Below are 15,423 nucleotides of genomic sequence, written 5' to 3' on the forward strand. Positions count from 1 at the left end.
AGATGCACCTGAAGACCAGTGAGAGAAAACGCTTGAGGAACTTATGAAATAAGCTGCTAAGTAAATCAAAGTTTCATCCTCAACACGGGAGAAAAATTACACGTGGACGTGCACAGCTGCAAGCACACACAAATGCACAGATGGCTTCTGGAAGCATGATACTTGCCATTCCATTGCCTCATCAAGGCCGGTGCCTTTGGTTGCTGACGTTTTGAATATCTGCCATTTTCGGTCCTTCAAGGCAGGTAACCCAAGTGAATTTGCCATCTCTGAGGAAGTCATGGCCTGTTCCATGTCCTGTTTATTTGCAAACACCACTAAAATGGCTTTTCTCAGCTCTTCTTCCTAAATGAAATTGAAAATATTTAATTTCTTTTAACTAATGTGCTCTCTCGAGTTTAGAAAATGTCCAAAAATACATTTTAAACGTGTATTTTATAATTAATATATTACACATTATGAAATTATATAGAAATTATATAGAGAAGTATAAAGAAAAGAAGCTTCACTCATAATCCTACCTCCCAAATATGATCACTGTTAACATTTTGGGTGTTTTCTACTAGTACTTTGTTTTGCAGATACTTCAGAGTTTATTTAGTAAATACATTTACACATTTAAGATCACATTTATATATAGTTCCATACCCTGCCTAAAAATTAAAATCACGTTTCTCCAAACTACAACAACTTTTTCAAAATAAAAAAATGGCTAAATATGCTCTACACTATGGATGCATGCACCATAAACTGTGTTAAATATTTTCTAGTATCTGACTCTTATTAGAGTCTTTCCACTAGACTATTAGATAAACCCAAGTGACAGGGTCTTTATACAAAAATTTCTGTTTGAATCTGTTTCCTTAACACAATATTCTAAAAATGGAGTCAAAGTATGAACAGTTTTTTTCAGGCTTTGATAAACTGAATACATGCATGAACAGCTTTCCAGAAAGGTTACCCTACCAACAGTGTATAAAAGTCTCCATCTTCAATGCAGCCTTTGTAGAGTTGGGAATTATTTACTTTTCCAAACATAGCATCTCATTATATATTACTAGGGTATTCGAAATGCACATGGGCTGAGGCAGGAGGATCGCTTAAGTCCAGGAGTTTGAGACCAGCCTGAGCAACACAGGGGTCTCTACAAAAATTTTTTTAAAAAACAAACAAAAAAGGAAGCAGAGAGGAGCTCAAGGTTATAATAAGCTTTGGTTGTGCCACTGCACTCCAGCCTAGGGGACAGAGGGAGACCCTGTCTCTTTTTTTTTTTTTCTTTTTTTAAGACAGTGTCTTGCTCTGTTGCTCAGGCTGAAGTTGCAGTGGTGCAGTCTTGGCTCACTGCAGCCTCTGCATCCTGGGTTCAAGTGATTCTCCTGCCTCAGCCTCCTGAGTAGCTGGGACTACAGGTGCCCGCTGCCACGCCCAACTAATTTTTGTATTTTTAGTAGAGATGAGGTTTCACCATGTTGGTCACTCAGACTGGTCTCGAACTCCTGACCTCGTGATCCACCCGCCTCGGCCTCCCAAAGTGCTGGGATTACAGGCATAAGCCACCGCGCCCTGCTGACCCTGTCTCTTTAAAAACAAATGCAAATGTTATTAGCAATGTTTTTCCCCTACGAATTGCCTTTTGCTCATTTTGCAAAAGATCTTGCTATGATTCAGATCACTAATCCTTAGTCATTGGCTTCTGGTTAGGCCTGGTTTCTTATCTTAGTCTTGTTTATATTTGCCATATCTGAGCTTTGGGGGAGTTTTGTTTACATTAATATAATTAAATCTCATCTTTTGAATTCCTTATATGTTCTTATAATTTTCATTTTTTACATTTAATTATTTACCCATTTAGAATTCATTTTTGTGTATAAGAAAGTTGAAAGGCCAGGCGCGGTGGCTCACATCTGTAATCCCAGCACTTTGGGAGGCTGAGGTGGGTGGATCACCAGGTCAGGAGTTCAAGACCAGCCTGACCAACATGGTGAAACCCCGTCTCTACTAAAATTACAAAAATTAGCCGGGTGTGGTGGTGTGCGCTTGCAATCCCAGCTACTCAGGAGGCTGAGGCAGGAGAATTGCTTGAACCTGGCAGGTGGAGGCTGCAGTGAGCCGAGATTGCACCACTGCACTCCAGCCTGGGCAACAATAGTGAAACTCCGTCTCAAAAAAAAAAAAAAAGTTGAAACCTAAACTGCTTTTGTGTCTATACTATATATTTTTTGTTTGTTTGTTTTGAGATGGAGTCTCACTCCATCACTCAGGTTGGAGTGCAGTGGCACTATCTCAGCTCACTGCAACCTCCGCCTCCTGGGTTCAAGTGACTCTCCTGCCTCAGCCTCCCGTGTAGCTGGGATTACAGGCGTGCGCCACTACACCCGGCTCATTTTTGTATTTTTAGTAGATATGGGTGGCCAGGCTGGTCTCAAACTCCTGACCTGAAGTGATCCACCTGCCTCGGCCTCCCAAAGTGCTGGGATTACAGGCATGAGCCACCACACCTGGCCTGTGTCTGTATGTTTTAACATTAACAGTTGACTCGTACTTGGCCCATACTTAACATAACATGATATTTATTGATGAATTAAAAGTGACTTCCTAAAGAAAGAATCCAATTTTTACTTCTCTCTCTGTAAGACTTTATAAGTCAAATCCTAACACTGCAAGTAACAACAATCCTGCACAACTCAAGAATTGTAAACTGAAGTCAATAATCCATTCCTTTTAAGCAATACTTTATATGATAAAAATACACTATATCATGTGACTTATACCTAAATAAAACTGTTCTTTAAAAAACCTATTATACCCAAGGCAATTAAACCTTATCCTTACATTTAAATTTGGTCTAAGAAGCTCTTATAATAAATATAATGCTATGATGTAAAAAAAAAAAAAAAAATTAACCAAATGTTTAAAACTATTAAGTCTGCAGTTTATAACTTGGAAGCCATTAAGTCAGTAGTTCAAGAAATCAAAAGTCCTGGGCTGAGCGCGGTGGCTCATGCCTGTAATCCCAGTACTTTGGGAGGCCAAGGCTGGCAGATCAGGAGGCGGGCAAACTGCTGAGGTCAGGAGTTCGAGACCAGCCTGGCCAACATGGTGAAACCCCATCTCTGCTACAAATACAAAAATAAGCCGGGTGTGGTGGCAGAAGCCTATAGTCCCAGCTACTCAGAAGGCTGAAACAGAAGAATCGCTTGAACCCAGGAGGCGAAAATTGTAGTGAGTGGAGATCACGCCACTGCACTCCAGCCTGGGCGACAGAGCAAGACTCTGTCTAAAAAAAAAAAAAAAAAAAGAATTCAAAAGTACATAGTCCCCTCGTCTGAGGATGCTTTTACCTAGGTATCAACTGGCCTAGAACTTATATTTAAACATCCCTTGATTAAACAATTCAGAATCCAGTTTTTGACAAGAGAAAGAAACTTATCCATCTAATTTTCCAGAGCAAGGGCAATTTTATTATTATCATAGTACATTTGATTATTTTTTCATTTTTAAAAAATGGATTATTTAATGCATCCTCTGAATTTGATCAGTTAGCCAATATATGATCTTATTAACTTCAGTGAATAAGATGTATTGAATTCTTAATTAAGTACTATACATTGTTCCTCCTATCAGGGTAAACTCAAAGAATTTACATTTTAGAGGGAGAGATACATAAGTAAACAAATATACTTTTTTTTAATTTTTATTTTTTGAGACGGAGTCTCACTCTTGTCACCCAGGCTGTAGTGCAGGGGCACGATCTCGGCTCACTGCAACCTCTGCCTCCTCGGTTCAAGTGACTCTCCTGCCTTAGCCTCCCAAGTAGCTGGGACTACAGGCACACACCACCATGCCCAGTTAATTTTCTTGTATTTTCAGTAGAGATGAGGTTTCACCATGTTGGACAGGCTGGTCTCAAACTCCTGATGATCTCTGGTGACCTGCCCGCCTCGGCCTCCCAAAGTGCTGGGATTACAGGCGTGAGCCACCACGCCCAGCCAACAAATACATTTAAAAATAATGTAAAAAAACAGTAAGTGGGGTGCAATGGCTCACACCTGTAATCCCAACACTAGGAGGCCGAGGCAGGAGGATCACTTGAGGACAGGAGTTTGGGACCAGCCTGGGCACCATAGGTAGACCCCGTCTCTACAAAAAAAAAAGAAAAAAAAAAGAAAAAGAAAAAAAAGAAACAATATCGGTATAAAGAATAAAGAAGGGTAAAGGATTAGAGAATAAATAAGACTTCTTTCTGGGGAAGAGATGTGGGAAGAAACATGTCAGGAAAGCAGCCATGCAAAGATGCTGGAGAATAGTATTCCAAGCAGACGGATCAGCAAGTGCAAAAGGCCCGAGCCAGGTGTGCAAGCTCGTGTCCAAAGAACAGAAAGAAGGTCAAAAGCACTGTAAATACTGGGAAGGATAAAAAACGATAAACGTGAGGCCAGCATTGTGCCAGTAACCCAGAAATACATATTTCTCTGAACTTGAATCCTTCTAAACCAGCTAAAAATAAAAAGACATATTTTAAAAGTCACATCAAAGAAGTGACTTAGAATAGATGCTTTTGTTTAAGTGAGCTCTGAACCTCCTGGAAAATCAAGCAATCTGGCTTGAAGAGGAAGTTACGAGGTTAATTTTTGTTGTTGTTTTGTCTCCAACCCTCCTCAACTGTATTTTTGGAATAGAAAATCATTTCCATAAAAGAAAATAATTTTAAAAGGATGGAGGGAACAACCCCTGCATTCTTTTTAATTATTCTTCAATGTAATAATATGTAAATGACTGCCCCACATTTTAAAGTGGTTACGTTTTCTTACCTCCAACATGGCAACTAACTCTGATTTGGAAATGCCAATTCGGTCTCGGTCACAACTGTCTACTACATAAATGACTGCATCTGTGTTTGAATAGTAACATCTCCAGTATGGCCTAGAGAAAATTTAAAAGGGGAGAACATATTGTTATTGTTTTAAAGAAGAAACTGACATATCAATTGCCAATTCTGTCCCACACATGTTAGAATCAATGCCTTAATGATTCACTGTTTCTGGTGGATATATGTACCATATCCCTCAGATGTGATGGAGTCAAAACAATGTTGATAAACATTGGCTGGGCACGGTGGCTCACATCTGTAATCCCAGCATTTTGGGAGGCTGAGGCGGGCAGATCAACTGAGGTCAGGAGTTCGAGACCAGCCTGACCAACATGGAGAAACCCCGTCTCTACTAAAAATACAAAATTAGCTGGACATGGTGGCAGGTGCCTGTAATCCCAGCTACTCGGGAGGCTGAGGCAGGAAAATCACTTCAACCAGGAAGGCAGAGGTTCCAGTGAGCTGAGATGGTGCCATTGCACTCCAGCCTGGGCAACAAGAGTGAAACTCTGTCTCAAAAAAAAAAGAATGTTGATAAACATTGACTCACAGGACCAGGGAGTTTCCAAATGAATTCAGACTTCAGGGTGACAAAATTTATTTATAATCTATGAAATCACTAAATATACTGATAGAAAAGTTGTACACAGACCTGATCATTACATCTTCTTAAACAAATCTTTAACTAGGCACCCCTTAAGAGGAATAAACTTTTTAAACGTGATTTTATTTAACAGTCATGAAATTAATCACTGACATCAAGCAGTAGAAATGGCTAAAATTATAAATAAACTCAAAAGTGATTCAATGGAGTCTCTCTGAGCCTACTCTGGCTTGGGAGGCTGCATAATTTAAAAAAAAAGAAACGTGATTCAAGAAATGAGTTAAAAGAAGTCAGAATGTTTGGAGAATGCATTACTAATCTTTTAAGATGGTACTATCGTGACCAACTACTGACGGTCACCAAACATTCACTGTTGCCATGTCAAGCCCAAAATGCTAAGCAGAAGACCTGAACTTCAGAAGGCATTTATTTTTTATTTATTCATTTATTTTTTTTGAGACAGAGTCTCGCTCTGTAGCCCAGGCTGGAGTGCAGTCGCGCGATCTCAGCTCACTGCAACCTCCAGCTCCCAAGTCCCGGTACAAGCAATTCTCCTGCCTCAGCCTCCCAGGTAGCTGGAATTATAGGCACGCACCACCATGCCCAGCTAATTTTTGTATTTTTAGTAGAGACGAGGTTTCACCATGTTGGTCACGCTGGTCTCCAACTCCTGACCTGATGACCCGCCCACCTCGGCCTCCCAAAGTGCTGGGATTACAGGCGTGAGCTACCATGCCCGGCCAATGGCATTTATTTTTATATTAGCCCTAAATGGTATGCCTGCAAGGTACTTTAATGAATTCCAAAACAATGTGTTTCAGAGAGGAGAGACTGACAAGAACTAAATGGAGGGTCCTTTCTAGTTGAGAATAGCTGAAGTAATAAGGTCTTGAGATTTTCATGAAAAGATTTTCATTAAACAGGTATCTGGAAAACTGGGCTTCCTTAAGTTTTAACTCAATGGATGCTCTAAGGAAATAGTTCCCAATTTTACCTCATTTTAAACTAGGTGGCTCCATTTAAATTACAATAGAACACATATTCGGGTTTACTGATTTTAACCCTTAAAAGAATCAATAAATGTCAAATACTACCAAATAACCTGGTCTTTGTACCATACCTGATACTTGTCTGTCCTCCTAAATCCCAGACTTGGAATTTAAGGTTTTTGTACGTCACCGTCTCTACATTAAATCCAATGGCTGGAAGAGAAATCAAATCAGTGGTATGTGTAGACTAATACATTCCACCTTCAAAATATCCTATCTAATTGAGTTACAGCAATTAATGGTAACTGTTATTAGAGTTTAAAATATATATATATATAATTTGTCTTAGGATTCAAGTTAAAAAGAAATGGTAATTGTTGAATCACATTATTGGTTGAGATTTTATACAATTTAAGACGAAATAGTATGTTCTGCTCCCCCATACATGTGCAGGTGTGTGCACAAAACATCAATTAGCAAAATCAATACCATCTTCAGGATATTTTTAAAAAGCCAGCAGTTCTGCAAATAAAGTATATAATTTTAGCTCAAATAAATTTAAAAAAGAATTTAAAAAAGAAATAAAAAGGAAAACATAATTTTTAGCTCAATGGAAATCCTATTATATTAAACTCCCCTCATAATAGAGTAGTTAAAAGTGTTGGAAAGCTGTATTTAGAAAGTACAGTTGTGGATGTACTATAAAAAGCAGAATTTTGGCTGGCAGCAAATAAACAGACCAAAAGCAAAAAAAAGCTAAACTTCAGTTCTAAACTACAGCATGGACACAGCCATGGCTGCAGCTTTCAATCTCACAGCCCATCTGCAGACATCCTCCAGAACTCACTTGTAATAAGGTCATGGCTGGGTGGTCAAAGGGCAGGTGTCCCATCCCTTTTCTCTGCCATCCTTCTTAGGTGAAAAATAGGTAAAAAATAACTTCCATGGCTGGGTGAGGTGGCTCACACCTGTAATCCCAGCACTTTGGGAGGCCAAGGCGGGTGGATCACCTGAGGTCAGGAGTTCGAGACCAGCCTAGCCAACACTGTGAAACCCCATCTCTTCTAAAAATACAAAAATTAGCCGGGTGTGGTGGCACATGCCTGTACTCCCAGCCACTCTGGAGGCTGATGCATGAGAATCGCTTGAACCTGGGAGGCACAGGTTGCAGTGAGCCAAGATCTTGCCACTGCACTTCAGCCTGGGCAATAGAGTGAGACTCTGTCTCAAAAAAATAAATAAATAAAAAATAACTTCCAGCTATAACTGGACAATTAGCTTTTGTTTTATATTTAAGTCTGCAGTGGTAAGTGATACCTTTGAGTATTTGGCAAGTATGTCTATTACAATTAAAAAATAACAATACTATGACAAATTTGAGCAAAAAACTAAAATGCAAGTTCATGATGTCTCCCTTAGAATTAGGTAGGAGTGTAATCACAATGTTCACCAATAGTAAAAAAACTTCGTTTATATGTGCAAGACAAGAGAATGGTGTAGACTGGGTGCAGTGGCTCATGCCTGTAATCCCAACACTTTGGGAGGCTGAGGTGGGAAGATCGCTTGAGCCCAGGAGGTAGAGGTAGAGGTAGAGGCTGCAGTGAGCTATGAATGTGCCACTGCACTCCAGCCTGGGCAAAAAAGCAAGACACTGTCTCAACAAAGAGTGTGGTGTAAAGCAGCACTCACTGAAACTCCAAACTATCCACTGTGCTGCTCTGTGCACTGCAGGAGATGCCCAGACAGAGATGGGTGATTTTGAGAAGCAAAAACTAAGGGCACTAAAATTTACTGAAGGTAGCAAAAAGGAATAACAGACATTACAGGGTTCAAAACGCTCTTCTTTCTTAGAGGCTAGCCTCTTTCGTTTTAGTCCATAAATTTAAACAGTAACAATATAGAAATACCCTGAGTGACAGACTAACATTAGAGGCATAATTTAAAAAATCTTGAGCAAACTGTATGAACTCTTTAATTTAAATGTACTACTCTTCTCTAAGTAAATTCAAGGCAACAAATGAAAAAAGTATAAATAACAACAGTATTCTCATATAGTCAGTAAGACTGTTGGAGAATATTTTTGTAAGACAGTAATAATTGATTAAAATTGAGGTATTTCTTCTCTTAATAAATATATACATATACACATATATATTTTGAGACCTAGTTTTGCTCTTGTTGCCCAGGCTGGAGTGCAACGGTGCAATCTTGGCTTGCCACAACCTCTGCCTCCCAGGTTCAAGCGATTCTCCTGCCTCAGCCTTCCGAGTAGTTGGGATTACAGGCATGCACCACCACGCCTGGCTAATTTTGTATTTTTAGTAGAGATGGGGTTTCTCCATGTTGGTTGGGCTGGTCTCCAACTCCCGACCTCAGGTGATCCACCCGCCTTGGCCTCCCAAAGTGCTGCCATTACAGGCGTGAGCTCCTGTGCCCGGCCTTCTCTTGATATTTTTAAGGTACCAAATTACTTCAACACTCAGTCTCTGCAACTCAGATCTTTAAAAGTAAATACAGGAAAAAAAGGCACTTCACATGTAACATCACTTAACATTTATATAATTCTTTACACAGATTTAAAAGGTACTTTTACCTACTTTGTTTATTTCCCCCTGAGAACCAGTGGGTATTTGTTATCTTATGTATTTTATTAGTAAAGATACTGGCTCTCAGTAAGATTTAGTAACTTAAACCTATAAACAGCCCAACCCGGCCGTAAACCAGAACAAGGGTCCTTAAATTACACTAAGCTGCCTCTTAGTTGATGGAAAAAGTGTTATCAATGTTATGTTCATACTAGCAGTTTACAAACTTTATCAAATACTTTATTATATGAATTAATTTATTCAGAAATAGGCCTGGCATAGTGGCTCATGCCTGTAATCCCAGCACTTTGGGAGGCCAAGGCAGGAGGATCACTTGAGGCCAAGAGTCTAAGACCAGCTTGGGCAACATAGTGATGATACCTGATCTCTACTAAAACAAACAAAAAAGAAAGAAAGAAATAGAGTTATGTTGGATGGAGACCAGAAAGTCCCTACAATTAGCTCATCATACCAACACTTACTAGGTATAGTAGTAACAACTTCTCCAACTTGTAATCTGTACAAAATTGTGGTTTTTCCTGCTCCATCTAATCCCAAAATTAAAATTCTCATTTCCCGAGTTCCAAACAGACTGGAAAATATACTTGAGAAAAAGCCACCTAAAAAATAATAAAAGAAAAAACATACACAATGTCATTTTGTGAACTAGGTATACAAAACATCTAACCTTGTCCTTTGAGAGCTAAATACCAAATTAAATATTATAATTTCCTGGATGCGTAGGTGCATATTTTTCCTCCCAATGAAATATATTATTCAATATCAAACAAGTAATTAGTTATGTTACTATGTCCTTAGTTATGTTACTACTGTGTCATGCAGGCACAGAAGATAAACCAAATAATAAGAGAAATATGGCCGCGGCCTTTGGGAATCTCATTTTCTAATCAGCAGAATAGGAATATTTGAGCATGATCCCCTCACTACCCCTAAAAACCAAGGGGCCAGTAAGGAGGAGAGTGGGACAATGTAATCCTCGCACAGGAAAAGTACTGTACAGCAGCAGTACCACTATAACCAACTTCAATCAGAGTTCTCCACGAAGCAATAGAGCTAGTACAAGAAATTGAGAAAAAAGCTGAAAACAGTAACTATTTTTGACAAAAAACCCACTTTTAAAAATAATAAAGCTCTATCCAATGCATCACAAAATATTCCCAGAAAGCTTCCTGTACACCAAGTATTGTGTAGTATAAAAAGCACAGTCCTTTTCCCATCCAGAGCCATTAGAGAAGATTAAAAACAAGTTACATTAATACAAAAAAAATAGTTAACATCAGAAGTGACGCCACACTGTTATTTGGCAAAGACATGGCATAACTAAGAGCTGCGAGTTGAAAAATGAACAACACCATGGGCTAGAGAACCTTGGGAAAGTTCAACAGAATGGGTGTGACTTGACAAAGTCCTTTCTACCATTTACAGGTAGAAGAGAGGCGGAACAAAACTGAAGGCGGTTATGGAAGACAGGACAGCGCCTGTGATGCTTGGGAGCAAGAAGTATGCTCCCCAGAAAACTGTGGAGGGATTTAACCAAGCCAAAGAATCTGCACCTTCATTTGGAGGGTGAGAAACGAGTTAAAGAATGTGCACCCTCACTTGGGTTCTAGCGGGGCGAGGGTGTTACCTGATGCTTGTGAGAATGCAGTTCCCTCAATCAGCGGGCCAAGAACTGAGAATAAAATTTCATTCGCCGACTAGAAATACCCGTATTATTACATTAAACGCTACAGCAGATTAGCAGACAAATGCCAAACTGGCCATAAAACAACATAAGCAACACCTGCTCTCAGGTTTTTCAAACTGACGCCGTCCCAGCGCCCCTGGTAAAGAGAATAATTAAGCTTCCACTCTGGGGCCGCAGCTCATCTTTCACCAAGAAACCTCGGCGAACCTGCGACTGACGCGTTGCCAGCCTCCGCAAGAACAACTCTGCCCAGCAAGTGGAGCTGGGGATGAGGGAAAACTTCATGATAAGGGTAAAGAACTCGAACCCAGGCTCTGCGGACGTCCCCAAGCTGTCCGGCTCCCTGGACTCCGCGGGATTGAAGCGGAACCGAGAGAGGGCGGAGGAGAACGCGAGAGGCCGGATCCACCCCTACAGATGAAGATCCAAAGTATGTCAAGTCCTCCGCGACCCGCCCCCTGAGGAGCTGGCTACTCTAGGGTATCCTGGCCGGCCCCTCTCCTCCTCTGCACCCCAGCCCTCGGCCGCGGCTCCCTCGAGCGCGCCCAGGTGCCCTTCTCGAACCCCTCACCCATGATGAACCCCCTGTCCTCCCTCGCCGATCTTCAGTGATTCCTTGGCCTTCGGCTGCAGCTCCGAGGCGGTTTCCTCGCAAGCCCAGTCAGCCAGCAACTTCCACGTCGGACTCCAGGCGGGGGCGGGAGCGAGGGTCAGCTGCGACTGCGCGCCGGGAACGGTGGCCTGAGCATCCGCGTCGTCGCTTTCGACTCACGGTCCCCGCTCACTGGATGTAGATACCGTGGAGGCCAGAAGAGACGAATAATTCAAAAACCTGAAGTCTGTCCTGCTTGTGTTTTCCTGGACAGAAAGAGCTTCTGAAATAGAGAAATTGGAATTTTTGTTTTAAATTCTGACACCAAAAAGTGGCGAATCTGACAACTAAAAATGCGAGTCGGGCCTCGATGAGTCGTCCCGGTCGAACGCTGGCGCAGGCTGCGGCGTTGCAGAGGACGCGTGTCCCGGAGCGCCCTGCGGGGCCAGCCCAACTCTCCCTAGGTGCTTTCTCCCAGAAAGAAACAAGACTACGTAATAATAATAGGAATGGTACCGCGCTGCCAATGCGGAGCAGCCTTGCACCTGAGGCCAGTAACCAGAGGTTTTTGTCTTCGCTGTAGCCTGCAGGACGAGGACCTCGCCGGCTTTTTTTCTCGCTGACCGAGCAGCTGAGACCGCCTTTCAGGGGTCGGCAGTGTGGACTGGCTGGTCCCGATCGTGGAGACCAGGGACTTATTCCCTCGAGGGTCGACTGTTGGAAGTAATGTAGGTTTTGATAGTGAAGTGTGTGGAGAGGAAGAAGGAAGCACACCTATAGGATGTGGAGAAGGGATTTCCCCTAGAGAAATTTTTAAAGGTTGAGCATGTATGTTTTGAAACTTCCCAAAGATCCATTGAAAAGTAAACCTTCCGGCCGGGCGCGGTGGCTCACGCCTGTAATCCCAGCACTTTGGGAGGCCGAGGCGGGCGGATCACGAGGTCAGGAGATCGAGACCATCCTGGCTAACACGGTGAAACCCCGTCTCTACTAAAAATACAGAAAATTCACCAGGCGTGGTGGCGGGCGCCTGTAGTCCCAGCTACTCAGGAGGCTGAGGCAGGAGAATCACTTGAACTCAGGAGGCAGAAGTTGCAGTGAGTCGAGATCGTGCCACTGCACTCCAGCCTGGGCGACAGAGCGACACTCCGTCTCAAAAAAAAAAAGAGAAAAGTAAACCTTCCATCCCTAATACCTTGTATCTCGGTGATCCCCAGTAGTCACTACTGTTAATACTCTCTTAGGTTTTCTTCCAAATCTTATTAATACCTTTGCATATTATGTTTATATTTATGGTAGAGATTTTCATCCATTCAACAGAAGCTTATGGACTGCCTTTTTAGTTTATTTTAAAAGAATTTTTCTAGCTTTAAATAAAAATTGTATATATTTACAGTGTACCATGTGATGTTTTCATAGATGTATATGTTGTGAAATGATAACATACCCATCAGCTCACATAGTCCTGTGTGCTTGTGTGCATATGTTTATTTTGTGCTAAGAATATTTAAGGTCGGCCAGGTGTCGTGGCTCAGGCCTGTAATCCCAGCACTTTGGGAGGCCGAGGCGGGCAGATCCCTTGAGCCCAGGAGTTGGAGTCCAGCCTGGGCAACATAGTGAGACCCCATCTCTACAAAAAAATAAAAAAATTAGCCAGGCACAGTGGCACCTGTAGTCCCAGCTACTTGAGAGGCTGAGATGGGAGGATCACTTGAGCCTGGGAGGCAGAGGTTGCAGTGAGCCAAGATCCCGCCATTATTCTGCTCTCTAATTCTATGAGTTCCACTTTTTTTGACTCTACATATAAGTGGGATCATGAAGTATTTGTGTTTCTGTGCCTGGCTTATTTCCCTTAGCATAAATTCACCCATGTTGTCACAAATGACAGGATTTTCTTCTTTTTAAAGGCTGCATAGTATTCATTATATATATAAATATACATACATATACCACATTTTTATATTTCACGTTTTCTTTATCCATCAGTTCACTCTTAAGTGATTCCATACTTTGGCTATTATGAATAATGCTGCAATGAGCATGGTGATGCAGATATCTCTTTGACATACTGATTTCATTTTCTTTGGATATATACCCAGAATATATGGTATATACGTATATATTGTATGTATGGTACATATGCATATATGATATATATGGTATATACTAGATGGTTTATACTGTAGTTCTATTTTTAATTTTTTGAGGAGCCTCCATACTGCCTTCCATAATGGCTATACCAATTTACATGCTCACCAACCATGCCTATCTTGGTTTTGATTTGTTTGCAGACCCCACTAGTTGTCTAGGTTCTGAACTAGTTTTTGCCTCTTGCTCTCATCCTTGCCCCCAAAACCACAGGTTCATGGAAATTTTCCTGCAAGGAAAAGTTTTGTTTTGTTTATTTTTATTTTTGTTAATGGTTTGAGAAGGGGAGAAGGGCTCTACCTAAACACCTGAACCTTTCTAAGGCTATCCTTTGTAAGCACTGTGTGGTCTAATTATTGGACCTCTGTGCTTATGATTCTATAATACCTCCTCTTAAACAAGATTAGTTTGCTGCTGCTTGAAAGATCTTGGCCATTACTACTTCAAACTTCGGTCAATGTCAGATTTATATTTGAGTATGATGTGTGTAATTCTTGAAAATACAGATTCCCTTTAAAAGAGAACTGAGGCGGGGCACGGTGACTCATGCCTGTAATCCCAGCCCTCTGGGAGGCCGAGGTGGGTGGATCACCTGAGGTCAGGAGTTCAAGACCAGCTCGGCCAACATGGTGAAACCCTGTCTCTACTAAAAATGCAAAAATTAGCCGGGTGTGGTGGCAGGTGCCTGTAATGCCAGCTGCTCGGGAGGCTGAGGCAGGAGAATCTCTTGAACCCGGGAGGCGAAGGTTGCAGTAAGCTGAGATCGCACCACTGCACTCCAGCCTGGGCGACAGAGCAAGACTCCATCTCAAAAAAATAAATAAAATAGAACTGAAAGGAAAAATATGCTGTAATATAATTGTGTATTCAAACTACATATTCTGAACCAGATAAATGAGATATATATCGCGATGCTTTGTAAACTGAAATACTATATACAAATTTAAATGTATTGACAGCCTTTCAGAATCTATATTAAGCGCCTAATTACAAGTCACTGTGGAAATAACAGTGTAATAAAGACTAAAAAAGACCCATTAGGCATTTTGACAAAAAAATCTCATTTTTCAAAATTTGATCATATAATGCTTTGCTTTGTTATTAAAGAACTGACATAATTCCCTACAGGCATTGAAAACAAAACAAAGGCCAGAGCAATAGCTCATGCCTGTAATCCTAGCACTTTGGATTGAGGCGGAAGGATAGATTGAGGTCAGCAGTTCAAGACCAGCTGGGCAATATAATGAGACCCCGTATCTAAAAAAGAAAATTATTTTTGTAATTAGCCAGGCCTGGTGACACACACCTGTGGTCCCGGCTACTTAGGAGGCTGAGGCAGAAGGATTGCTTGAGCCCAGGAGTTTGAGGCTGCTGTGAGCTATGATCAAGCCACTACGATCTAGCTAGGGCAACAGAGCAAGACCTTTTTGCTAATAAATGGATAAATAAAGTGTTGAGACATTGAATAAAGAGATTTAATGAGCCAACACACATGAAATAGAATAGTTATCAACACATAATACTCAAGGTTTTTAAAAAAAGTATTGAGAGCTTGTTTCAGCAGCACATACACTAAAATTGAAGAATACAAGGAAGATTAGCATGGCCTCTGCACAACAATGACATGCAAATTGAAGTGTTCCATATTTTAAAAAATTTTAAAAAAGAATAAAAGTGTTGAGACAAATTTATAATTAACAAAGTCATAAATAGCCAAGAGAAACTTAGCTAATCTTTATTGGTGATTACATCCCACCTCCACCACTGCTTCTCTCAATTTATGACCACAGCAAGGTTCCTACTTTTATAGGAACGCAAATGCATAAAGGTCATGACAAGGTGTTGAAAAATAAAATAACAAAACTGCCATTTCCTGTATATTTTATGATTCTAACTAATGACAGCCATTACTCTGTAGGAAAGATAC

General features: G+C 41.1%; 1 protein-coding gene and 1 non-coding gene across 3 annotated transcripts in view; one reads left to right on the forward strand and one right to left on the reverse strand.

Annotated features, from left to right (window-relative positions):
• Positions 1-12,098, reverse strand: part of ARL1 (ADP ribosylation factor like GTPase 1) — a 42,945-nt gene extending 30,847 nt beyond the window's left edge. For both annotated transcript variants that reach the window (XM_016924044.4, XM_509308.9), the window contains exons 1-5: positions 11,328-12,098; positions 9,531-9,668; positions 6,595-6,676; positions 4,812-4,923; positions 167-345 (exon numbers count right to left, since the gene is read on the reverse strand). In XM_016924044.4, coding sequence (XP_016779533.1) covers positions 167-345; positions 4,812-4,923; positions 6,595-6,676; positions 9,531-9,668; positions 11,328-11,331 — 515 coding nt within the window. In that variant the 5' untranslated portion in view covers positions 11,332-12,098. The remainder of the gene's footprint in view (positions 1-166; positions 346-4,811; positions 4,924-6,594; positions 6,677-9,530; positions 9,669-11,327) is intronic.
• Positions 12,099-15,044: 2,946 nt separating this feature from the next.
• On the forward strand, positions 15,045-15,147 carry LOC112205099 (U6 spliceosomal RNA). The gene has a single exon (XR_002938960.1). It is a non-coding gene; the product is annotated as a U6 spliceosomal RNA (small nuclear RNA).
• The last annotated feature ends 276 nt before the right edge of the window (positions 15,148-15,423 follow it).

Source organism: Pan troglodytes, chromosome 10 (assembly GCF_028858775.2).
Source record: "Pan troglodytes isolate AG18354 chromosome 10, NHGRI_mPanTro3-v2.0_pri, whole genome shotgun sequence".
Taxonomy (NCBI): domain Eukaryota; kingdom Metazoa; phylum Chordata; class Mammalia; order Primates; family Hominidae; genus Pan; species Pan troglodytes.